Consider the following 25,579-nt stretch of genomic DNA (forward strand, 5'->3'; position numbering starts at 1 on the left):
CGAGGTACCTCTGAGCATAACCTGGTGGGGTATCCAACGGGGTACCCAATGGGGTACCATAGGGTGTTGGGACTAAGACCTTCCTGGCTGTACCCTGTGGTGGAGCCTGAGGAGGGGGGATGCGGGTGCAGGAAGGTGCCGGGATGCTGCAGGGAAGACAAGGAGAATATTTTACTGGGCTGCAATGTAAACAGAGCTGGAGCAGAGCCCCTTTTTATGGAGTCCCTGTCCTGCCAGGGCATCTGCCAAGGCACTGATTTACGCTCCTATTTAGATAAGGGAGCCGGGGCCGGGGCGGGAGGGAGCAGAGCTGGCGTCAAAGTCACAGGACACCCTGGGCTGCCGGGCACTGATAAGGAGGTGGCCGAGGGGCTGGGGCCAAAACCATGGCCCCATCCCAGGGCAGCGGATGGATGTGGATCCATCCTACCGGGATTGGGGTGCAGGGGGGGTTCAGAGACCTGGGATAACCTCACCCCCCAACGTGCGGCACTGACACCCCCGTCACCATCATCAAGGGTCAGGAAATCTTTCCCTGGGAAGGATTTGAAGGAAAACAGGTGGAGAGAAACGTGGCTCCTCCCGCCCCACCAGCCATAAATCCCCTAATCCGAACCGCTTGGCGTTCCTCCCCCTGCACAAGTAGGGAGAAGTGAAATTAAAGGAACTCACCAAAAGTTGGAGAAGTGCTAAATTTGGACGCCATGACCAAGGCAGCCTGGTTTGATTTAGAAGGTGCCGGCGTGAAAAGGGCTCTGGTTTTATTATTTTATTAAAACACAAAAGATTAGAATGATTTTCCAAAGGAAAACCAACCCACGGGTCCCACTGTTTGCTCAGCTGAGCACTTCCAATCTGTGCAGGGTCCAGGGACCTTGAAGGGTGGTGAATAAAGCAAGATAATGCCCGGGCTTGGGCTGTGCTTACCTGTCTCAGAGGCTGGAGGTGGCTCTGGTATATGGCTTGAGGCGATGGCTCCAAGCTGGACGTGGCTATGCAATGCAGGGCTATGTGGATGGAAGCGCTGGTTTTGGGGTGAGGGGGGTGTTTTGCAGGAATGGGATTGGGTGGCAGAGATGCCAGCCTGGTGGTTTGCTGCATCAGGGCTTATACAAGGATGAGGAGAGGTTCAGTGGGGAGCTTGGATAGTTTATGAGAGGAAGCAAGGCACTGCAGGTGATGATCTGCTGGTATGGGGGGGATGAGGGATGAAGGGTGACTCCTGAACCTCTCTTAGATGGGCAGTGGCCCCCACCAGCTCTAAGCTGGGCTCAGGGATCCCACCCAACCATGGGTGTTTTGGAGGCAATCAGGGACACAACACCCTGCCCAAAGCCTGACTCTAACGAAGAGTAATCACTAGCAAATGTTTGCAGGGCTCTCGTTTAAAGGGGGTGGGAAGGGGGGGTGGGCTTTGCAGCAGCTAAGAACAAAGCAGGGGGGAGCAAGGCTGGGCAGATCCATTATGGCCACTTCCCCCCCCCAAGCCCCCTTGGCTGCCGGAGACCCCCTTGCACCCTGCCCCTGCCCCCCCGGCCTCCTGCCTTTGCAGCTCGCCTTGTAACAGCTAACGATGGAAAATCCGAGGCATTTAAGTGGCTCCCGAATCCGCCCGGGAACCGTGATTGAGAGAAGTCAAATAAAATTTGTCATCTTTAAAATGCAGGAGGACGTTAATGGTGTGTTAGCCCGGATGATTAATACAAGCGCCTGCAAACAACCCTCCAACGTTTCCACCCTCCGCTGCAAGATGAATCGCTGCAAAGCGCCGTTAATCGCTAACATACCTCGGGCCTGAAGCCCCTTCCTGCCCCGCCGCGCTGTGATCACCACCGCCGTGCCCAGTGTCCGCACTGGGAGTAGTGGAAGCGAGAGCAGGGGTCGTTCCCGATGTCAACCAACAGAGCGGGGTCTGGGAGGCATCGCCCCAGGGATCTGCGTCCCATGAGTGCAGGGGCAAGTGGGATGTGCTGCGCACTGCAGGGCCCCACGCTGGGCTCGGGTTTGGGGGCTGCATGAAGTACGAGATCCCAGCCCCGACTGGACACCCCCCATCCCTTTGGTGCCCAGGCTGGGACAGGGCAGGGCAGGGCCCCACTGCTCTGTTGTAAATGTACTTGTGTGCTTGGCCAGTATAATCTCTATATATTTGTGTACGCATGTGCAGTGTCTGTGCATGGCTGTGTAGTATACTTGCGTGTTTATATATCGTACATCCAACATGTGTGTGTGCATACACAGCATGTGTGTGCATGTAATATAAGTATGATGACATTGTGTGTCTACCATATGTGTGCTGCTGGTGGGTGTATGTAATATATATGAGTGCAGTTAAGTGCATGTGCGTAACCTATTTGTGCTGTGCATGTGTACAGCACAGACAGGAGTACGGTGTGTGCACATCTCTATGTTTGTGGGATGTGCAGGCGACACATTCAGTGTGTCTGAGTAACATATGTGTGTGCTCTAACTGCATACCTGTGCTGTACACGTGCAGTGTGCATTTGTGTGCAGCACAGCATCTGCATGCACACAGGGCATGCATGGGCAATGTACCCCATGTGGAAGGAGCATCCCCTGCCCTCACCCTGCCATGCCCAGCCCTTGGTCTCCCCAGTGCCTTCTCCTTCCCCTCTCCTCCATCACCCGTGAGGCTGCTCAAGCCCAGCTCGGGGTGCTCCGAGCCCCCCGCACTGCCCGAACACCGTGCCCTGGGGACGGGGAAGCGGAGGGGATGGAAGCGTGACTGGGTGGAAGCTGGGGTCCCCCCGGGGTCCCTCCTCACCCCCTTCTCCTTGCAAGCGGGGAGCAAGCGGGGGAAGAGAGCGAACAGCGGAGGTGTGAGCCCAAATAAACCGACTCCACAGAGCGGCGCACGCCCCCTCCGCCGCCCGCTCCCCCCGGGGCCCCCGAGCATCCTCCCCTGCCCATTGGCTCCGCGGCGGGGGGGGAGCCCGGCCCTATATAACGTCTGGGAAGCCTCAGAAGGGGTTAACAGGGGGAAAAAAAAGAAGGAAAAAACCCACCCCAACAAACCCAAAACCCCAAACCCCGTCCGCCTCAGCCCAAACCCCAAAGCTACCACCACCACCGCAGCCCCACGCCGGAGCCGCGTCCCCGGCGGGGAGCCCTTCCCGGCTATGGTGCGCTGCTGAGCGCGGCCCCCGGGGCCAGCGGGGCCGACCATGAACCTCGTAGGGGGCTACCAGCACCACCACCACCACCACCACCACCACCCCATGCTGCACGACCCCTTCCTCCTCGGGCCGACGGCGCGGTGCCACCAGGAGCGAGCCTATTTCCCCGGCTGGGTGCTCAGCCCGGCAGAGGTGACCCCCGAGCTCCCCGGCCAGAGCCCGAGTTACGGCGCCGCCGAGTACGGCCCGGCCGGCCCGGGGCGGCTGGAAGCCCTCAGCGGTCGCCTGGGCCGGAGGAAAGGGGTCGGGGGACCCAAGAAAGAGCGGCGCAGGACGGAGAGCATCAACAGCGCCTTCGCCGAGCTCCGAGAGTGCATCCCCAACGTGCCCGCCGACACCAAACTATCCAAGATCAAGACCTTGCGGCTGGCCACCAGCTACATCGCCTACCTGATGGAGGTGCTGGCTAAGGACAGCCAGCCCGGGGACACCGAGGGCTTCAAAGCCGAGCTCAAGAAGGCCGACGGCAGGGAGAACAAGAGGAAAAGGGAGACGGTAAGAAGCGAGTCGGGACCCCGCTGCCCAGGGCCGGGAGCGGGCAGGGAAAGCCACGGGGCTGCGGGAAAAACTGCCTTCCGGTCCCGCTGGAGCCCTTCTTTTTCCCAGCTGAAAACCAAACACCCGCAGGAGGGAAAGACCACCTCGGCTCCCGGCCGCTTTCCCCGACGGATGAGCCCCTGTCCCTCCGTCCCCTCTCCCGGCCGCTTTCCCGGGCGGAGCGAGAGCGTTTTGGGGCAAGGGCGTTTTGGGCGCTTTCCCCAGCCGCAACGGGCGGGGTGCAGGGGTGGGAACCCCCAAACCCCCCTTTTTTATCCTCGGGCTGGAAGGAACCGCGGGCTCGGCTGCAGCCCTGAGTCGGGCACAAGGTGCCCGGGCCCCTGCTCCCTCTGACCGCTCCTTTCTCCCCCTTCTCCCCGTCTCCTCTCCCGCAGCAGCCCGAGGTCTACTCGCAGCCTTTGGGCCACGGCGAGAAGAAGCTGAAGGGCCGGACGGGCTGGCCCCAGCAGGTCTGGGCCCTGGAACTGAACCCCTGAGGGCTTTCCCACGACGGCGCTCCCCCGCTCGCCCCTCCATGTGCAATGCCGGAGGGAGCCCGGCCCGGCCCCCGAAGCCAGCCCGGGCCCTGTTGCCCCCGCCGACGCGGATGCTCCGCGGGAGACAAGCGACGGGCGCCCTGCGGGTCCGGATCCTGCCTGTCCCGTCGGCACCGGGGGCCGGCCGGGCCATTCCCTCCCTCGCCCCTTCCCCTGTTTGCAGTAATCGTTGCTCCTTCCCGCTGCCAGCAGCGATCGGCGGCTCCTGCCCGCCCTGGCCGGGCTGAAGCGGTTTAGTTCGTTTGCTGTTGTAAATACGAGCCCCAGACCCTGTCCCCCGTCCGCGGCCTGACCGACGTGTGGCTGCGGTGAAACTACCTAGAGGTGCCTTTGGGAACACTCCTGTGCCGGGTTTTCTACCTCAGATCTGCATGACCACTTCCCGAGGGACCGCGCGCGCCGCACCACGTATTTAAAACGGAATAATTAACAAAACCACTAAATAAAATACAAACTCTATGCAAACAGCCTCGGCTCCGACCCCTGCGCCCCCCTCTCCCCCCGCCTGCTCAGATCCCGCTCTTCGCCGGGATACCGGATCCGCCGGGATTAAGGACTCCCCTGAAATCAGTACCTTGCTGTGGGGCTGATCCATGCGAGGGAATTCCCTCCCGTGGCATCCTTTGGGACTTGCTCGTCCCGTGCTTGCTCACCCCGGGAGCTGGTGGCCCCCGTGAAGGGTACCCGCTGTCCATCCCAGAGCACAAACTGCCCCTGCCTTGCAACTCTTTTCCCTCCTCACCCTGGAGACCTGCTAGAGGGACCGGACTTGTATTCAGCACGGGGAAGGATGGCAGGATCAGGCCTTTACAGCGTCTGGATGGAGCGAGCACCGGGGAGCTGTGGAGCCCCCATTTTAATGCTGCTGAGTGTAAAGAATCAGGGCTCGGCTCCCTTCCCTGCCCCGGCAGCTCCCGACTCCATTCTCACAGGGATCCCCTCTTAGCTGCTGCCTCGGCTGCATTTTGAAGTAGCAACATTCCCCCCTCACCATCAAACACATGGATACCACCAGCCTCAGACACACCGATGCTCACACAGCCCAAAGTCCTCTCTGTCACCTCTTAGGCTTAAATCCTTAATAATCCTTAATGGTTAAAGCTGAATCCTCGTTCCTTTATTCTGTACACACTCAGCTCTGTTACCCAGCTCTTCCCAAATGCGCTCAGGGCCTGATCCTGCCTTACCACGCTGCTGGTCCCCGGAACACCAGGATAGACCCTGACTCGGGCTGCTCAGGGCAAAGAGAACCAGCAGTTGGAAGGTTAATCCGAGGGCTCAGCAGGGAGCATTTACATTTTCTATTTGAATCCCAGCTTTTGCTTACGTCTAAAGGTATAGAAATAGCGATGCAACATCAGTAAATCACTGACAGATCCATCAATCTGTGTGTGTGGAGCCACACACCCCAAAACCACAGCAGTTCACCCGTGGGGAAGCAGCTCAGGGTTTGTAACCACTTTGTGTGTGTGTACAAATACAGACCGATGGACACCCAAATGCTTTGGGATGCAATTAAAGTTGCTTGAACTATCAGGCTGTGGGAATCAGCCTCCTCGTGTCTGGGAGCTGCTGCACCGCTGCTTTCCCGATGTGTTTTTTGATCCCTTTGAACGGGATGGAGATGAGGATGGACTGCCTGCCTGAGTGCTGCAGTGCCGTACTGATGGGGTTTCGGTTTTGTTTGGGCTATAAGAAGTTCAGCACGGCACCAAAGCCATGAGTGAATTTAGAACATGGCATTCCTAAACCCAAATGCATTTAAAGGGGAGAAAAAGAAGGAAAAAATAAAATGCAGAAAATAAGCCCCAAATATCCTATTTTGTGGCTGGGTTTCACGGTCTCTAAAAGTGCTGGGCTTTTACAGGAAGGCTCCCAAGCCATTGCTAACGCTAATCCAGTGCACTATCAATATGTCCAGTGTCAGTCCTGGTTGTATGTGCCTGTATCCCTGCATCCGTATGGCATCAGTTGGGGCTGCTCTCATCAGATAAGAGAAAGGGTTAACAGAGGGACCTAGGATTTGCTCTGCTGCATGAAGCTGGGGGTTCTGCGCAGGAGTCGATGCCCACAGTCCCGGCACACCACAAACATGGTTTGCAGCCTGCAGACCTTCCTCTGCCTCTCCGAGAACCTCTGGTGTTCTTTCCCTATGAGTTTCCAGCTTTTCTTCTGGAAAAGGGGCACCCCGCAGAGCCGGGCGATGCTCTGCCTGCATCCATTGGCTGCTGCTTTTCTTGCCACCAGATTCTGGTGGTGCTACCTGCTGGTAAACTTCTGGGAAAGTCCACGCCAGCCTCCCTCACTTCATTGTGATTTTGGAAGGGAAAACTCTCCCTCTGTTTCCATCTGCAGAGGGTTTTCCTGCCCTGCAAGGGCATTTTCCTGCAAGATACCGGCTCGGCGTTTTGGGGTAGGATGGGTGAGAAAGAGCACTGAGCAATTCCTGTTGCCTGGGCTTTGCCGCTCCCAATACCCCATGCTTTAGAAGTGCTTTATGTGCAAGCAGTGAGCTCCATGCCTGCCTCATCTCCGAAGCTGGGAACGGTGTTGAGCTCAGCAGCTTAGGATGGTGCCACCCCTTCACCCCAAAGGGCAAGGAGCTGCAGGGGGGTGGGAGCTGTGCACACAGACAGCTTCTCTTCCTCAGGAAGCAAACCCGTGCGGCTGGGAGCTGCAACCCAGCCGCATCCCGGCAGGCAGAAGCAGGGCTCCAGGGACTGGCTGCATCAATCCTGAGGGGAAGAAGAACAGTTTGAGCACCAGCTTTGAGGTTTTGGCCATCTGAAAGCCTCACTCATCACCAGGGGAGGTGGCTCAGCACACAGCTACAGCTCGACCCTGCCGTGAACTTGATGCCGTTGGGAAGCAGCACACTCCCGGCACGCAGGATTCAATCTGTAGTTGCGGGGATAGAAGCACACGCGCACAGGGATCGCTTGGCCCCGGGGCAGCATCATACGTGCCATGTCCCCTGCCACTGGAATCCAGCTGTGAGGGTCCATGGAGGGGACCCTGCTGCCCTGCTTGGCCATCGGGCTCTTCCCACCCCTGGGGTTTACGTGCAAAGAAATGGTTTTTTCCCCCTTTTTTTTCTCCCCTCCCTTCCTGCCAAGCCCAGTCCCTGCTTCTTGTTGTTGTAGGTATTTATGGGCCTGTTTATCTGATCTCAGGGGAGCCTATTCTTATCTCGGGAGCAGCAAGGGAAGGGTTACACTGGACAGCTCGGTAGACAGAATGGAGCCAAATAAAATACCAATCTGCCAAAAAAGAAGAAAAAAGATAAAAAAAGGAGAAAAAAGGAAAAGAAAAACTCAGCCCCAGCCACCGCTCAGAGGGCACTCGCAGCAAACCTGCAGGGCTAGGAGGGTGTCCCATATCGCTGCACAGCTCCACTTCCCTCCTACACGGGATGGATCCTGGAAGGGACCTGGCTCTGCACACACTTTCCATGAGCAGAGGGGCTGGAGCAGCAGATCCCAGATGAGCACAGACTGCAGGCCAGCTCAGTGCATGTTGGCTCCCAAAACGGCTGCTGCCAGGGCAGAACCCAGGCAAGAAACACCCTCACACCACTTTAATGTCACCGGAATAAGGGAAGAAAAAGACATGTTTAATGTTTCATGGTGGTTGTTACAGCAGTAAGATGCTGCTGCTTGCTGCTTCCTTGGGCCGAGCAGGGAAATGTCCCTGCTCTGGATGTGAGGTCCCCAGATGTGAAGGTCATGGCCAGGGCCAGGGCTGCTGCCTCCCATCACTGGCCTCTCTGGCCACTGACATGGGGCTGGGGGAGGCATTCGGGTGGGGGGAACCCCTGGACACTGCCTGGACTTTGCTGTGGCCCCTCCGGAGCCCAGGGGTGCAGCATGGCTGGGCCAGAGTGAGTAGGTTGAATGGGGTGGGAGGTGGGATGGGGATGGATGGGATGCCCCCTCCAGCCATGGCAAGCAGGGGGGAACAAGGGCAACCCCATGCTAGGGCTCCCCCCAAATCTAACTACCCCTGCTTAAGGAAGCGCCTGATGGTTCTGGCCATTTAAGGTAGCCCCAGCCCTGTTCAGCAAGGGTAATTGGGCTATAATTTGTTTTCGGTGTCAAGATGGCGTCAAAGATAAGACAAAAATCTCCAGGTTTGGGGGTTAAGGAGACAGGAGAAATCCTGACCCGGGGCCGACCTCGGAGGAACGGCCACAAGCCCCAGTGAGTACCGCGGCAGGGGAAAGATTTACTGCCAGGGGAGCTTTTTGATCCTCTCCCAACACCCGGAGCCTCTCAGCCCAGGCGCTGGCTCCCAGGCCAGGCTGTCTCCTGGAAGCACCGCTCTGGTGAGGAGGATTTTCTGGTTCATGACATGAAATAGCTCTTCCTTGAGTCTCCATGCTTCTGGAGTCATGGAACCTGGAGATCTATCGAAAGAGAAGATGAATTTCCAATCTGTAGCTGTAGAAAGATGTCCAAGCATGGGAAGATTGGAAACACTGCGGAGATGAAGCCCCCAAATTGTTTTGTCCCTTTCTTTTATATTACTTTTTAAACCATATCCAAACCCTCTGGGTTTTCACACTGTGGCTGTCCCTGCTTGGGGCTGCTAGCACTGGAAGGCCTTTTCCTCAGTGCAGGGTGGTGGGAGAAGTATTTACTCCTCTCACAAGTGCTTGGTGTGGGGTTAGCAGAGGTGCTCACCATGGCTTTCTGCAGAGTGACCCATCCGTGTCCTGCTCTGTGGTGGAGCGATCCCATTAGCAAGCACCTTCCCTGGCTGCAAGGACACTCTGCTGCCATTTGCCTGTTGATCTTCTTCCTGACATCTCAGCAGAGCCCTTATGTGAAGCTGGTTGGTGTGGGGTGGCATAGCAGCCCACTGGTGTCCTATGCCGCAGATGGATTTCAGGTCCAGGATGGAGTTGGGGCTATCAGGTGGAGGATCAATGCTCTACAGCTCAGGGCAGTGGGTAAAACCAGCCGGGCCCCTTGCTCAGCAGGACTCTGTGCCACCTCCATGCTGTGTGATGCTGGATGAGCTCTGCCTCTCCTGGTTACCACAAAGCTGAAATGCAATAGCAAACCTGAGAGCCTGCAGGTCAGAGGGGCCAAGGAGCCAGGCAGGGCTGGGAGGAGAACATTTACTGTTGAGAGGAGAGTTACCCAAGAGGCCTGAGCTGAGGGGCTGCAAAGCAAGAGCTCACACCGTGAGCCCACTGATTCCTCACAACGAATCCCTGCAGGAGGGAAGGTCTTTGCTTGCAAAGCTTCCTTTTCCCCTGCTTGTTCTTTTGGGTGAGAAACTCAGGTCCTGACCACCCTGAAAGGCTTTACAGTAACCAGAGAAGCAGGGAATTTATGCCGTCACCAGCGGCTGAAAGTGAGGAAAGGAAAGGAAAGGAAAAGGGTTTTTTCCCCCCCTTAGACTGCAGCTACCTTGATAAAATCCTCATGGCCTGTAAGTGACCCGCAGGAGCAGGCGCGGGGGATGTGGGATCAGAGCAGGCTGGTTTAACTGCTCGGCCAGCAGCTCGTCCTGAACTGAGGAGCTGGAGGGAGGTATGAGTCTGAGCTAGCGCACAGAGCTGGCGTCAGCCTTGAACTCCCTCCTCTGCTCACCTTGAGACCAGAAAGAGAGGCAGGCAATGCTTGCACACCTCTTGGACTCAGAACCTCCTCTCTGCTTTAAGACCACAACCTGGGTGAGTGAGCTTGCTAATGTGGTGCCCATCACGGTGCTCTCTGGGCCCTGGCAGTCCACGTGGAGGTTGGAGAAGCAGCAGAGCCAGCTCACCTACTCAATACTTCCCTTTTCCCTGTCCCACAGCCTCTGGTCTTCCCCACAGCACCACGGTGCTCCTTGATGAGGATGCTGAAGCGATCATGGAGTACTTCCTGCAACACAGAAAGGGAACAGGTCTTGGAGAGCATTCCAAAAACAACTAGGTAAAAGCACTTTAGGGGGCTTTGAGGTACTTAAGGAACAAGCATACAAGGATAAGAGATGTGAAATGGGCTCCAGCTCCTGGCAAAGTGAGACTGAGTGCTGCAGAGCCATGCAGTCATCCCTTATTGGATACAGGGGAAATCAAATAAGAAAGAAAACCGCCCTAGGGCTCTCCCCTGCGCGCTCAGCCACGTCTCTACACCATAAAACCATTAAATCCACATTCGCATTATTCCCAAGTCCTCTGTGCTGCCCTTTCTGCTGGGGAGCGCGGAGCCGAAGCCTGGTTTCCATCAGTGCTGCAGAGAGGCCACAGGACTGCTCGCGCAGAGAATCGGACGTGTTCAATTTCAATGTCCAACCAGGGGAAACGAAACGCCACAACCAGCCCCAAGCAAACCGCTTGTGATCTCCGCAGCCCAATCCCGCCGCCGGCATCCGACAGGTCCAGCCAGCTCCTGCCGAGGAGGCAGCTTCGCGATGGGGCAGTGGCCCCTGGTGCCCCCGCTGCTGCGCTGGGATCCGAGGTGCTGCTGCAGAGCGCTCAGCGCTGGGTTCCTGAGCTAACACTGCCCTCGCACGGCAGCACGGAGCGCAGAGCTGTGCGCTGCAGGCCCATCACATCGGGCTGGTTGCTTGGTTTCTCGGTGTGAATTTGTTGAAGACTGAGCAGGCTCCTCCTTGGTTTTGGGCTTGAAATCTTTTGCGGGTTTCTTGGCAGGGAGCAAACATGAGGTTAAGCAGCGTTATTCGTTAGTCTACAGAAAGAACAGATTAGCTGGCAGGGCGTATTTGTACCACCACCGTTCCCACTATACTCTCTCATGCTAAAGAGATGCCTGGTTAGTAATAGGCTGCTGCTTAAAGCTCTCCTCCCGCACCCCTTCCGCCCTTCCTCCCTAGGGAGGACACCTCCTCACTGTGCTGGCAGAAGAGCCCATACTCACCAGTTTGGGAATGCAAATGACAGGGATTTTCCCCTTCCACTGGGTTACGCTGCCCTTACCTGAAGGCTTTTCCCTGATACCTCCTCAAAAAGCCTGACAACACACAGGGGATGCCGTGTGAAGTGATCCATGCTTGCTCAATGCTTCTGTGGCCTCTCTGGTCTGACCTTTTTCAGCTGAGAGCTCCCCAAGACAGGCACAACACCGGTAGCAGAGCAGCAGCACATTGCCTCGTACAGAAAGATCCTAGTTCACTGCAAAGGCCTCCAGACAAGTCCATAAACACAGGCACTGAGGACACTGGGATTGCTTCTGATGCTCCAGCTCAGTCTCCCCCAGGTCTCCAATACATCAAGGTCAGCCTTTAGCTAAGAGAGTACCAGACTCAAATGTTAACTGCTGATCGCTGGCTGTTTCTCACAGCAGAGTAAAGCACCAGCACAATTGAATTCAGCTCTCTAAGCTCTCTGCCCTGCAGTCCCCACTCCCTCACTAGCAAATGCCCTGGGATGGAGGACAGGGGACAAAGTCCCTCCTGCCTGAAGCAGTGGCAGGATCAATAGGTGTGTTCTGCATGGCTGGAAGTCACCACACAGCCACAGTACAAGCTGGCAGCCTCTTCCCAGAGGACAATTTATCCCTTGCTGTGAATTGAACAGTGATGAGAAGACAGGTCAGTTGCTTGTAGGACAGCACCAAGGAATAAGGATATAGGAGATGCTGTTGCAGAATTATCAGTGCAAATCTTTACTGCACATCAACAGTGTAATTTGACAGCAATAAATTCAGGTCATGTATTTTGAGTGTAAAGCTCTCCACATACTCCTTTGTGAGGCCCAAGAGTCTGAAAAGCTACACCACAACCCCTTTTCTGGCTAAAAAACAAGGCTAAAGGATGCCTCAGGCAGTGCCAGCAGAGCCTTAGGAAATGCCATGACAGGGTTCAGGAGAACAAGTATTCAAGCCCCTGTTTGTGGCATCACTCACTTCCTCACTGCATCTTTGCCTGTAGGGCAAAGTCAGGAGAGCAATATGGGGAAAAATGAAACAGCACTACACAGACCTGGATCTTGCAGATAATAGGTTGAACATTGGGATGCCACACGACAGCATTGCTCTGGAGTAGCACCTACCTCATCAGCTGGGATGCAGCTTCAACTCTGGACAACAGGAGCTAGCAGTCATGCAGGAGACATAGCCAAGGGTGTACTTGAAGTAAGCAGAAGCACAGGGCTGAACTAAAGAGTATTCATTAGGAAACATCAACCAAGGAAGATGCTGCACTTGACTGTTCATAATACGGGGGACAAAATCCCCAGCACAGAAAAGCCCAACACCCCAAGATGCAAGCTCATGTGGCTCTCCAACAGCCTCCTTCTTTCTTGTGAGCTTACAGTGGCATTCAATGTCCCCATGATTTACATCTGCACAACCCACACAGGTTTGTCACAAAATACCCCATCACCTGAATTTTCTGCTTCAGGCCCTACTCAGCAGCGCTGTTTTCCTCTGTGTCTGCAATACTCCAGCCCTGGGGAGGTGGGAAATGACGATGAACCAGAAAAGCCTGGCACAAAAGGGTCATGCAAAGCAGAACTCCATCGGCTCCGGAGCTGAAAGTGGTAAGGGCAGAAAGGCAAACAGAAGGGAATGTAGGCCTCATTGCTAGACAGATCATTTATTAAAGTGAAATTCAGCATTGTATCTTTGTCAGACAGTACAGAGTTAAAGTCTCATACACAGTGGAAGCAGGACATCTCCTACACCTCAGAGAAATGAGTTCTACAGTTTTTGCTATAAGTTACTAAGTTGCTTTAACAATACACGGCTATATTACACAGTTAAAAATACAAGGTGTCCAAAACATTTGGCATAAGATCAGCACAACACATGGAGGCCAGAAAGAGAAGAGGGAACAGTTTTTCTCTCCTGGTAAGCCTGCTGAAAGACTTCAAGCCATACTGCAAGTTACCTGCTATTCACCTCCCTTGCACTCCAGCTGCGGAGTAAACCCAGCCCTGTCTGGGCTCAGCTAAAGGGCTCCTTGAGCCTCCTAATGCACAGGGTGGCTGCAGAGTCGCTTGCAAGGGAAGTTCAGGTTTAAGGCAGGAGCCTCCCCCTTTCCCCACACTTCAATTCATTCCAAACAGATGTGTTAACCAGGACGTCCAACCCGCGAGACCAGGGATAGCTGTGAAAGTGCAAGGAGTATTTTACATCCTAACGGTTTATTTGCACTTTGAAAGTGGAACATGAGAACTCCCTGACTTGATAAGCTAGAGATGGTTAAAGGGCAGCAGTGACAAGAGGAGTGAGGCATCAATAACATTCCTTCACCTTTAGGACTCTTCAGTCAATACTTGGGGCAGTACAAGGACTCCTTTTGTAAGGAGGCCGCCTTGTATTGCCCACTCGTTTAACCTGTACAGGCAAAGTGACTCTAGTGCTCTAGGGAAGTGTATGATCTGCACATTTAAATAAACAGTCCCTCAGCAGACCATTTCTCTCCCCTCCAACTGCAGTTACTGCTGAAGCTCTCCCATTGGTATTTACATTTGGCTCAACCAAAAGATGTAAAGTGCGCAGCTCCCCCCTTCTTCCCCTCTCATAAAACATCCATTACAAGAGCTAACACTGAACAAATCCTCCTCCACGCTGCTGTTGTTCAGTCTCTCCGTGGGCCATGTCCTGTTTCATCTCTGTGCCAACATGACCCCCTTGAAAATACACACTCACTGTGGGTTATTGTGGCTCTTGTTTTCAAAGCCTCTCTGAATCCAGCTTGCACTTCAAACTAACTTGAAATGCCAGACTTGCTGTGCTGTGGTCAAGCCTTGCACACCAGGGCATCTAGTGGTTTACAGCCACATTACTAAGGAAAACCAGGACAACAGAGTACTGGGGACAAGAGGTACAAACCTGCCCGCTCTGCTTTTCTCAGGCTTGCGCATCTAAAGTGCCCGGCAGAAGAAACATTAACTTTTAATGCCATTGTTTACTTCATGTTATACAATATTCTTTGCGATGCAGAAACTCAGACCCTGCATTCTAACACAGCCTCCTTGGATAGATTTGCACTTTTCAGCCATCAGACTGCCACCGACTCGAGTCTTCACATGCTTCCAACTCCCTTGAGTTGAGCTCAAGCCGACAACTACCAGCAATGATTTCTTCTTCTTCCTTTAAAGTGAGCAGAGGGTCAACATACAGGATGGAATTAACCCCAGAAGAGATGTTTCTGCATTACTTGGATCTCATACTAATGGCTTTGGATCTATTCAGAAGTCTAATGAAGTTAATGCAACTCTTCGATGAGAACTGAATTAGGCAATGTAATTGAATTAGGCTCTATAACGGCTGGAGAGCTTCAAAGACAATTCCTCTGCCCCAGGGTGAATGTCACCTATGCAGGCTTGTAAGAAATAAGCTTCCACTATTAGAAATGGAAGATGACATCTGGTCACCCTCCATGCCCCCAAGGCTTGTGCTCCATGGTTCAAAGCTAGACAGATATTTAAGGCCCATCTGTGAAAAGCAAAAATGTAAAAGGAAAAACAAACTCATCATACCAGCCAAAGTGATCTGGATCTTCCACCTTTCCAACAAGTCACATCTAAAAGTGCTGAGCAAATGTCCCACCTCATGGCTTCACAAGTGTGAGGTTCAAACACATTTACTTTGAAGTTTAAACCAAAAAGAAGTTGGAAAGTCTTTTGTTGTTTAATTGGCATGCAGCATAAGGAATCAAATACACAGCATGGTTTCATACAGAACGACAATTGCATTGTTACGTTTTCTGGTTATTAGACACTAAATGCTTTTCAAGAATCACAGGCACCCTGAACATGGATATTGCTACTGAATTGATGTGTGATTTCAGTTTATAGCATGGGAGCCATAAAGTGGCCAACCCTTCCAACAAGACATCGGCTTCTTTTTGCTCAAGGCGTTCAGCTCAGTTGAGAACAAGGTAATAAGGCATTTGCAAGGGTTTATAAGGCTGTGGGGTCCGACAGCCAAAGATTCTTCTGTTTCTTTGGTGTCTTGCCTCCAAGCTTTCCACCTTATAAACGACTGCTAATGGCTGGTAAACATCTCTTCATCATCACACTTCACTAAGAATTTCATTTTTCTTCCCAAAAAAGGTATAATTGCTTTAAGAGTGACCCAACAGGATCACATTTCACATCAATTGACTATTTTAAGGAAAATAAAAATAAGTTTCCTGGATACCACCTCTGCACAAAAGCATTCCAGTGAATACATCTGAACAGATGGAACCTGCCACCATATTTCCTTGAAACGAACCATTTTGCTGCTGGCTGCTAAAACACCCCAACAGATTTATTTACTCTTAGGAATAAAAGAAAACAAAATACAAGAAAAACAAAAAAAAAAGAAGGTAAATCCCAAACAAACTACATTTTTTTACAGTTTTGGTCTAGAAGTTACAACGAGGCATAACCCTCTCACCTCAGAAAACCATTTTCCCTTAGTAATATCCTCTGATTACACGAGCACTTTGACGATTACCCACGCAGTCAGAGAACCCTCTTAGCTATCTGTCCTGAATGAGAGAAGCCAGATCATGGTGACTGATGTGGGAATTACTCCACCCTTTCAATAAGGAAAGGACCAGTAATTAGGAACTTCTTAAACATTCATGAAATACCGACACAAGACATTCTCTCCTCATTCCTTGAACCTCTCTCTTGTCTGATGTTCTTAAAATCCATACTGGATTGAACAAGGAAATGCTGAAACAATCACACTCCCCAAAACTTCACAAATGGGATGTGTACCATAACAGAGTATTTCTGCCTACGACACAGGACTGAGACATGTCAAAGTTTGTTGAACAAGTTTTTGGAGTATTAGCAAATGCTTCAGAGCTGATGTGAACAGCTTGCGTTATGACTTGAATTTTAAAGAGACCCTGGGAAAGCTTCAACAAGAGCTTCCCCATGTGAACCCTTCAGACCTTCAGAAGCAGCACTGAGCTGGGATCATGACGTGTATTTAGCTCTTCAACAAAGCTTCATCCAGTTTCGGAATAGTAAAACCTGCCATTGAGAAAATGTTAGCCAAAGTTCTCTACTGTTCAGTTTGTTGCTTAAGGCTTGTTGAGAATATACTCTCTATGTGTAGTCTTGGCATCTTGTAACAGAATGGAGACATCAAAACAGCAAAAAACGAGTGGTGCTTTAAATTTTGACATCCCCTTGAAGAGACTTGAGGTCACTGGAGAACAGTCAGTCACAGCCAACACTTTCATAAGCTCCTTTTGCCAAAATAACCACTGCATTATTTGTAAGGACACCTTGGCTTTAAATAACAAAATCAGAGCGATCTCCTCCTACAGTGCCCAGTTACAGAGCACCAGCATCCTCCACTCACACAGCTCTTACAAAAGCACATGTGATGCTCATAAAAGGCAAATGCTTTGATGCTTCTTGCCCATTGTAAAGACAGATGAAATGCATCATGCTCCACTCAGGTCACTCTCCCAGTTATGGTACTACACCCATCAGCATAAGTCTGCTTTCACCAAAAGAGACTGCTGCGCCCACTGACTGACAGCACTTCTGTGACACCTGCTGAAGAGCATCTTCAGTGTAAAATTCATGACTGATACCTGATCTGACATAGAGATTAGGAGACAGATGTCCCTGTTTCACCTACCATCACTGAGCCTTGAATACAAAGGAAATACGCATAAGTGAATTAAATGAGCATTTCTACCAACAGGACCAGACCCAGCAGATAAGCTGTATTTGCCTTAATACCACATTCTGAGGAAAGGCAGAAGTTTTTAAAAGCTTACAGACAATTAATTAGTGAGCTCTGAAATAAAAGAAATTAGATAAGAGATTGCAGAGAGTTGTTTGACATCCACGTCAGAAGGGGGTGGGAGGAAGGATGGTTAAAGAAAAATAAATCAATTTCAGACTAGTGAAGTAGAGTTCACAGGAGCAGATTTGGTGAGCTGGAGCAGCTGTAGAAGATTGGGACTTGAAGCATTGACTCAAGGCAGGACAGAGCATGTGCAAGTGGGGAGCAAGCTTCAGTCAAACTTCTGGCCCATGCACCTCAATAATGGATTTAATCTCTGTCGTTGTTCCAGTCCTTGGCCAAGACAAACTGCAGTGGTGGCTTGTGATGCAGTCTGAATTCAGTGGGAAAATTCCATCTGTGATCTGAATTGCACTGAGATGCAGATTTCCAGAAATGGTTTAGAACACCTAGCTGACAAACTCCACAGTCCTATGGGTTTACTTGGTTTCTGCATTATCCTCATTTCTCTGTTCCAATGTGACTTTGAAATGAGGGGAAGTCTTCAGAAACATGCTGGGCACATGTTTCCCAATACTCCTGATAACAATGTCTATAGCTTTTTCTGTCATCCAGACATACTGCAGTTAAAAAAAAATTTACAATATACTTCAGCAGTTTTTATATACCTAAAATGCACAATACCATCTGTTCCTTCAAGGTCTCTCTTATCCCAGGTCTTGTTCATCTTCATTCTAGTTGCTTGCTACCTTCCGATTTCTGGTCCAGCCTGCTCTTGTTGTTCTTCACCATATAGATGAAATATGCAAGCGTCTCTTTCTCATTCACAGGAATATTCCTGAAGTGACGACTGACAGTCTGGAAGGACAACATGGAAAGAGACAGAAAGTCTGACATTAAAAAGCAGAAATAATCAGAACAGGGTTTCTCTTCACTTTCCAAAAATGATTTTATGGCCACTGAGTGTAATATCCTTTTAGTCAAACATGCACCAATTCAAACTGTCAGTCCTCATTTACCTCTCTCTCTTTACAGCTGGAATGTGCCTATGAACACAGCAGAGTTTTGCTATGTCAGCAGTATTTGTAGCCAACCTACAAGTGAAATTTGGAAGCCAGAACGTCCTCCTGCCAAAGCAGCGTGGCCTCTCCTAAGTGACATTTCGTGCTGAGATTATCTGGAGAGCAAGTTCTCCCTGCAGCTCAGTATTCTAAAGGAGAGTGTCAGAAATACTCAAACACTTTGATGTGTGAACAAGATGTAGCAAAGTTTTAGAATCCAAAGGAAAATGCATTGGATAAGTTTTCACTGAGAGGAACACCAGGGGATTTGCAAGGGGAGGGTTAGGATTTGGTTAGGGCTACCCCTCTCTGGCACTGGCATAAACCCTGAACCATTAGCTGCTTTTTCCTCAGAAAATGAATGTAGAAAATATGGAGCTGCATGAGATCTGGTTCTCATATGGAAGAAGCTCTTTTTTGATACCCAACACAGCTCCAAAACTGGATTTTGATGCAGGCTGAGCAATAAGTCACTCCAAGAAGATTTACGGAAGTTTGAGTTTTCCTTACGGTGGGGTAGCAGCAGAAGTCTAAGAGCCTCAGGCAGCAGTGATTCAAGCATGGGAGCTGGACGAGGATCCAGCGTAGGGTCAAAGCTGCTCAGACTTCACAGGAAATCTGGGAAGTGTGTGACAACTTGAAGTTAGGCTCCCTTTATTTTCTGCTTGCACAGTAGTTTTATTTGTTTAACTCCTGGGCACATTCATGGTAAATTGCCTAAGTAAGTAGTCCTTCATGGCAGGAGGTAGCTGAGAGACAATGAACTGGTTAGGTAGAACATGACAAATCGGAGCTACTACTGAGGACATACACCCACCCTGCTTCACTTAACTTACTCCTACATGCACTACACATCTGCTATATTCTGTATATTCATGCCCTAGCTGACTTTGAAAGAGAGCAAGACAGCATCTTGCTGTCTTTTTTGGTCTGCTGGCTTTTGTCTTTAAAGCAAAACAGTTTTGGGCAGTTGTGACAGCCTCGGCTTACAAAATCAACCTTGTTACCATTCAGTAACAGCTACAGATTTTTCACTTTTACAGTTTAGAGAAGACTTTTCTCACTGAATGCCTTTAGATTAAGTCAGGAAAAAGAGCAGAGCAGATGCATGCCAGCACAACTAGCTCAAGTAACAAAGAGATACAGAGAGTTCTTTCTTAAGTAGTACCCCATATGGTGAGAAAGCAGCAGTAGAGGCCCTTAAGGAAAGACCCTTTTATTAACTTAATACAGAATCATAAGACATTAGGACAAGGGAGGAAATAAGGAATCTGAAGTCATGGTCAGGGATTCTGCCTTTAATAATAAGCAATTCCAACCAGTTCAAGTGCCTGTGAGGAAAGAAAAACTAATAGGGGGTGACTAGTAGTATGTAAGTCTCAGTTTCAGTAGAACAGCCATCTCCAGCTAACACCCTGGCCACTGCAAACTAGGTTGTTTCTGCACCCTAAAGGTAACAGACTGTGCCTATGAACAAGGAGGGAAAGGAAACAGACAACAGCAAGTTACTAAAACATGCTTTCAAGAGCCAGCTTCCATGTCTTCCATGACTGTCTCAGGTGAAAGCAAGCACACAGCTTTCTGTTGGTGTCATCTCCTGAAACCTTCTGCAGAGCGCACAGTATGTACTAGAGTCACTACAGGCATTAGTGTCCACAAAATGAGCACTTGAGCAGAGGAGATAAAAAGTGTTTTAATAATAAAGATAACACTATCTCTGTCATCACTTACTTCTGCCAGCTGAGCCTTGTTGAGTCCAGGCCTAGTCTGCAACTTATAATGTCTCTTGTAACGTCGCAGGGTGTTCACCTGGAGCTGGAACAAGTCAACCTGGAAGTGATGCAGAGAAAACGGGATGAGCACCACCTTTTGCTTGTTATCAGGCAGAAATGTTGTGGTATCTAAAAATAATGCTTTCTTCCTCAACAGGACTCCTCCCTGCCTGCATTCAGCACCACATCAGCTTGCCTTACTGACAAATCTAAGTATATTTTGTATCTGTTAATGCTGAAGGACCAAAACAGCCTCAGGGAAATAGAAAATTTTGTTCTGGTTCACATGCTGTCAACAGAATTGCTGGCCAATTTCTGCTCTCAATTACACCTCTGCAACCTCCAAGCAGAGAGGAACTTTGTGTTCCCACAAGGTTGAAAAAGCTCACACATGAAATATCAATTTAGCAGGCACTGAACAAATGGCTTCTGACATAAAACAGAGTGCAGAGACAGGGAAGAAATGAAATTCAAACACTTAAATGGGAAGTGCACAGTTTAAAAGCAAAGCTGGGGGAGGTTGCAGGAAGGAAGATGAAAATCATGTGGAAAATGCCATGTTTCAAAGACAAAAGGAATCTCTGATGAAAACCAAGAAGAAAATGACATTAAAGCTGACACAGTGCAGAGCTCCCTGATCAGTTAGGTGACGTGCATCCCGCAGTTTTTAACCACCAAATACCCTGCACACTCTACAGCACTAACATTTTTAGGTCTTCACCAATCATCCTGGCAACTAACATAAAGCTTGTATAGGAAAGGTTTGATGGAGAGCCTTGTAGAATGGAAACACAAACAGCTACAACAGAAATCACGTATCCTTAAAAAAACACACAAACAAAAACTTGCTATTCCTTCAACGTTTCCACACTGGAGGGGTGTGGACAGAGCTTTGCAGTCAAGGCACAGCTCTGCCGCAAGGCGATTCTTGGTGGCTTTCCCCCCCAAAATTAAACTGCTTTTTGTCAGTAGAGGATGGCATTTCCAGCAGAGGGCTCTACTGAGGTGGCCAGAACTCTGAACATCACCTCTGCACAACTTTCTGCGATGTCAGCAGTACCAGAAACATCACCAAAGCAAATAGAGCACACAGTGGCACAGAGAAGAGGTTATTCTAGAGTTCTGCAACACAGACAACCTCCCCCAGGCCTATTTCCTGCAAATAAAGAGGTTACAGATTATCTGAGGGTTGTTTTGATTAGTGCCAAAAATCCCATCTATGCAAAGGTCTGGAAAAGCTAAATATCCCTGGATAACAAATACCCAGACACAAAGAGAGTGACCTACTGAATCCTCTAGTGTACCTACAAAACAATGCATATGAAGGTAACAAAGAACCATATCGGGGCCTCAGTCACCGCTGAAAATAATTTACTTTTAAGTAAGAATTAGTATCCAATATTGTTTTAACAGCTCTGTTTGGAAGCAGTACATAAATGAAGCTGTGCAGTTACCTTTTTACACCTCTTTTTATAGAGAACTTTACATGAGCAAAGAACTCACACAGGAGTGAAGAAAACTGGGACATTTTCACACATCAGAACAAAAGTATCCCTGAAAAGTGAGAGCAACTCCACAGCAGTTTCAGTGGAGCTGCAATTTAAAATGTCAGTGTTTTCTGATACATGAAAACATCCAAGAGAAACTTCAACATGCTCAGAAGCAGCCTACACCCACTTGGCACCTACTAACCTCCGGGACATCCGTTTCATGCTCAGGAGAGTCACCCCCATCATCACTTGTCTTCCTCTTTCTTTTGTTTCGGACACTTTGGATGAAGTTCTTGTGAAAATCACAAATATACAGATGCCTCACCTAAGGACCAGAAGCAGTGAAAAAGCAATCAAACCAGGTACCGCAGAACAGCATTCAACAGCAGCCACTTCCACAGCAGCATTACAGGTGACTGGCATGACTGCCTGCCTCGTGATGGTAAGGAATCTCTAATCTTAAAGCCCAGGCCTGATATTGTCCTCTTGAGTTAGAGATAATTTACACTACAAACATGAAAAGCAAGGAAAATGAAGGACTGGAGAGCTCCAGCTCAATCTCTGCAGATAATATATTCCTTTTTTACGGTTGCAATTGTACGTCAGGAAAAAAAAAAAACAACAGGTAATTGTGTGGAGGAAGAGCATTTGCTTCAGGACTTACTACCAAGTAACTACCATGAAAAACATTATTCTGGTCTACTCTTCTGAACATTCTGGTTTGAATCGTACAGAAGATTATTAATGCAAGTGTTTAAAAATCTAGACCACATAGAAGTTAGGCAATTACCTCAATTCAAACAAGCAAACCAAAAGAAAATGTCTCCTACAGCTTATTCTGCCACAGAACCCCCCTGTTTAACAAATGTTATCTCACTAAACTTAGCATATAGAAAAACAAGAACCAAAAATGATCAAAATCACTTGGTACCTGTCAGGCAAAAGCCACAGACACCCGACATCTGAAATCACTTTATGCAGCCAGCTTCACACATTCCCTTCATTTTGAGTTACTAGTCTGATTTCCTCTTTATTTCTAAAGCCTACATCTGTCAACAACGAATCATTCCTAGAGTGAAAGAAATTACTATTCCACTAGTCAAATCTGCTGAGGACTACAGCCAGGACAAATAATCTGGGTTTTAATAAGACTTTATTTCAAATTGAGTCACACTCTTCCCATGATGTGATGCATTCAGGCTGTCAGAAACAGACCCAGCCAAGCAGGGAAGCTGCCAAGCAGTCCGACACAAAACTTCACCTTTTTGTTTCTTATTTTAATGGTTTCAATCTTCAAAGATCAGGTAAGAAAAGCAGAACTCCATTAACTGAGCTGCTTCTGAGAAATTCCTTCTGTACTCTTTGACAGGCTGCTCTGCTCTACCTATTTCTCTACTTGGCAAGCGACTTGCTTCTATCTTGAGCTGACAGCTGTCACTTAACGTCACTAAGGGGTCAGCAGCAAATCGAGCTGCTCAGTGCCGACCAGCCAACAAGCGTGCAGGAGCCCTGGTGAAGAGGCAGCACACCTCACCTTTCCATGAGATGCAGTAATAACCTGCCTTAGGGGAATAGGAATTCTTAGCAACTGAAAGAATACCGCCAGTGAGCCCTAACTCCAACAGCAACCCATCCCGCTGATTCCACCTAGCTGCAGCAGCGGCTTTCAATACGAAACCGAAATTAAACCCGAGCTATTACCTCCGAAGCAAAGGTCCCTTCGCTCCCCCGATCATTATGTGCTCCCCACCGCACGAATGCTTCCCCCCAAACACCGTTTTCAGCGCTGCTTCATTAACCCTCAGGAGACAACCAAGGAGAACAGCCCTGACTTTACCCCGGCACGTTCTTCCCGAGAACCAGCGCGGTAACGCTGCCGACGGGAACACGCGGCATAGACGAACCGCTTTCACCCCGCAGAGCATCGCAGCCGTGTCCCCACCGCTCCCGGGGTACAGTGACCCCCCTCGGGGCCACGGGAGGGCTCAGCTCGCCTGGCGGGGCAGCAACTTCCCGCTGGCGGTCTCACCGCAATGCGGGGCCGGGCCACAGAGGGGGTGTCCTTGGGGTCTCATCGGCTTCCACAACTCACACTTTTGTCGATGTCCAGCTTCAGCTTCTTCTGCGAGATGCTCTTCTGGATCCTCTTGCTGAAGGACGCGTTGCCGGCGGGGCGCACGCAGCGGTCCCCGTCGTCGATGAGGCAGCAGCTCTGGCCGTAAAAGGGGGCGGCGGGCGGCCCATCCCGGCTGTCCTCCTCGGTGCTGAAACCATTCATCGCCCACCTGCCCGACCCTCACCCCGCCCGGGGAGCCGACAACCGGGGAAACACTCGCTGCCACCGTCACCCCGCACCCTCGGGGGGGGGACCCCGGCACCCCCGCAGGGGGCCCCCCACTCTTGCCGGGGCCCCCTCAAGGGGGACCCCCCCTGAGCGCCGGCAGGGCAGGGGCAGGCCGCGCCGGGCCCCCCAAGCGCCGCGGCCCGCGGGGACCCCGCACGCACCGCTCGCACTCACTCGCACACACAAAACCGCCTCCCCGGCAGCGGAAGTCCCGCCCCCCGCGCCTGCAGGCGGGGCGCTGGTTGGGCGGTGCTGCTCGAGGGGCGGGGCGTACACCGCCGCTCCGCGCTTCTATTGGTGGAAGGCAGCGCCTGTCTCGCAGCCACAGAGCGGCGGCTGCCCGCCTTCGCGGTAGCCCGGCAGCCGGAAGGTCGGCGGGAGAGCGAGGGGCGAGCGGCGTTGCCAGGCACCGCGGTGACCCCCCCCCGGCCCCGGTTCACCTCAGCGCTGCCGGGGCAGCGGCACCGGCTCCGTGGGCTCCGCTGGGACCCCAAGGACAGCGCCGGCCTCCTCCCGCCGCGCAGCCGGACCGCCCCGCCCGAGCAGCGGCTCGGCCCCGCTGTCTCGCACCGGCGTCCTCCGTAAGCGCCGGCTCGCGACTGCAGTCACCACATAAACCTCCCCGGTGGCACGTAGGTAGGAAAGCCCCTGGCTGACGGACCAAACCTGTGCTTCCTGTGTATAAGGTGGGGAAACGGAAAAGTTGGAGCTGGAAAAGCGGTTCCAGAAGTGAAGTTCTTTTCTGTCATCTTCAGAGAAAAAAAAACCCCACAACCCAAACCAACCCTATAAAAGGGGCAAGAAGTGAGGGGGAAAGAAATTCTTACTGATCTGTGGGTAAGATGTCGGTTCTGGAAGCACTGTGACCTCTGTAATGCAGACAGCAGATGCTGCTGTCAGAGCTGCATGAGCAGCTGTAAATGGAAAAGGATTTCATCTTCCTGAATAGAGGAATTTATGTACAAACAGGAAAAAAGGTTCTATAAACTAAAATCACTTCAAAGCGTGGAAGCCTGGATGCAGAACAGTGTGTTCTGCATGGAGTGAACCGTGCTAAATCACACACACAAAACAGCTTTGGAAGAGACTCTGCCAGCCCTCGGCCATTGGATGATCCTGCGCCACATAGCAGACATCTCATAACGTGCTCTGCTGAAACAGACTGAAACGCCAAAACCCCTGTTGTCGAGGCAGTCCTTGCGATACCAAACACAGAACAAACCTGGAGGGCCAGGAACAGTTCTGCCTCATGTCTCACAGTTACTGCTGGTGTCCCCAGGCACTTACTTTCTTTTTTACCCTGGGACATGCAAAGAACCACAGTGCACTCTCCTGGGACACCAGTGCCAGGAGCCCGCTGCTCCAGTGGGAAGGAGAGGGAAACAAGTTACCCACAGACCAAAAACCAGTTAGCAACCAGCAAAGAGACTGAAAAAAGCAAGATGCCAATACTTGTGCCAGCCCCGGCCATGCTACCTGGGATGTGCATGCCTCAACACCCTCCTCACACAGATAGTCCGTGGTTTTGGGAAAGGGAGAACACCAGAAGGCTGACAGTGATCTCAGAGCTCCTACTCACAAGCTTTCCAGGCTTAGCTTTGAATTGGGTAGAAACAACTTGTGATAAACTGACCACAACCCACATTCCCCATCTCCCTGTGCCACTGGGGGAGGGTGGTGGAGAAAATCAAGAGCAAAGTTAAACCTAGGAAGAAGGGAGGGGTAGGGGGGAAGGTGTTTTAAGATTTGGGTTTATTTCTTGTTTTCCCACTGATTTGATTGATAATAAATTAAGCTGATTTCCCCAAGTCAAGTCTGTGATGGAAGCTGGTGAGTGAGCTCTCCCCGTTTTTATCTCAACCCATGAGCCTTTTGTTATATTTTCTCTCCCCTGTCCAGATGATGAGATGGAGCAGCTTTGGTGGGCACCTGGTATCCAGCCAGGGTTAGCCC

The 25,579-nt window shown here is 51.0% G+C and overlaps 2 protein-coding genes and 1 long non-coding RNA gene across 6 annotated transcripts in view; 1 reads left to right on the forward strand and 2 right to left on the reverse strand.

The window, feature by feature from the left end:
- The window catches only part of LOC136020107 (uncharacterized), a 28,497-nt gene extending 26,452 nt beyond the window's left edge, over positions 1–2,045 (reverse strand). For 2 of the 3 annotated variants that reach the window (XR_010615191.1, XR_010615189.1), the window contains exon 1: positions 928–1,381. This is a non-coding gene — a long non-coding RNA (uncharacterized LOC136020107). Of the gene's footprint in view, positions 1–927; positions 1,382–1,787 lie in introns of those variants that run through there. The other variant, XR_010615190.1, reaches the window with a different exon arrangement.
- Positions 2,046–3,086: 1,041 nt separating this feature from the next.
- On the forward strand, positions 3,087–4,756 carry HAND1 (heart and neural crest derivatives expressed 1). Of its 2 annotated transcripts, none has more exons than XM_065690834.1 (2): positions 3,087–3,692; positions 4,130–4,756. In XM_065690834.1, exons 1-2 carry the CDS (start codon positions 3,186–3,188, stop codon positions 4,229–4,231), a joined length of 609 nt encoding a protein of 202 aa, XP_065546906.1. In that variant the 5' UTR covers positions 3,087–3,185; the 3' UTR covers positions 4,232–4,756. The 2 variants fall into 2 exon arrangements, with proteins under 2 accessions (XP_065546906.1, XP_065546907.1); XM_065690835.1 differs by having other exon boundaries at positions 4,133–4,756.
- An 8,072-nt stretch (positions 4,757–12,828) lies between these two features.
- Positions 12,829–23,839, reverse strand: SAP30L (SAP30 like). Its single transcript, XM_065690660.1, has 4 exons — positions 23,375–23,839; positions 21,485–21,607; positions 19,752–19,850; positions 12,829–17,817 (listed from the first exon to the last, which is right to left on the reverse strand). Exons 1-4 carry the CDS (start codon positions 23,558–23,560, stop codon positions 17,689–17,691), a joined length of 537 nt encoding a protein of 178 aa, XP_065546732.1. The 5' UTR covers positions 23,561–23,839; the 3' UTR covers positions 12,829–17,688.
- Between the last annotated feature and the right edge of the window lie 1,740 nt (positions 23,840–25,579).

This window comes from Lathamus discolor, chromosome 10, assembly GCF_037157495.1.
Source record: "Lathamus discolor isolate bLatDis1 chromosome 10, bLatDis1.hap1, whole genome shotgun sequence".
Classification (NCBI taxonomy): domain Eukaryota; kingdom Metazoa; phylum Chordata; class Aves; order Psittaciformes; family Psittacidae; genus Lathamus; species Lathamus discolor.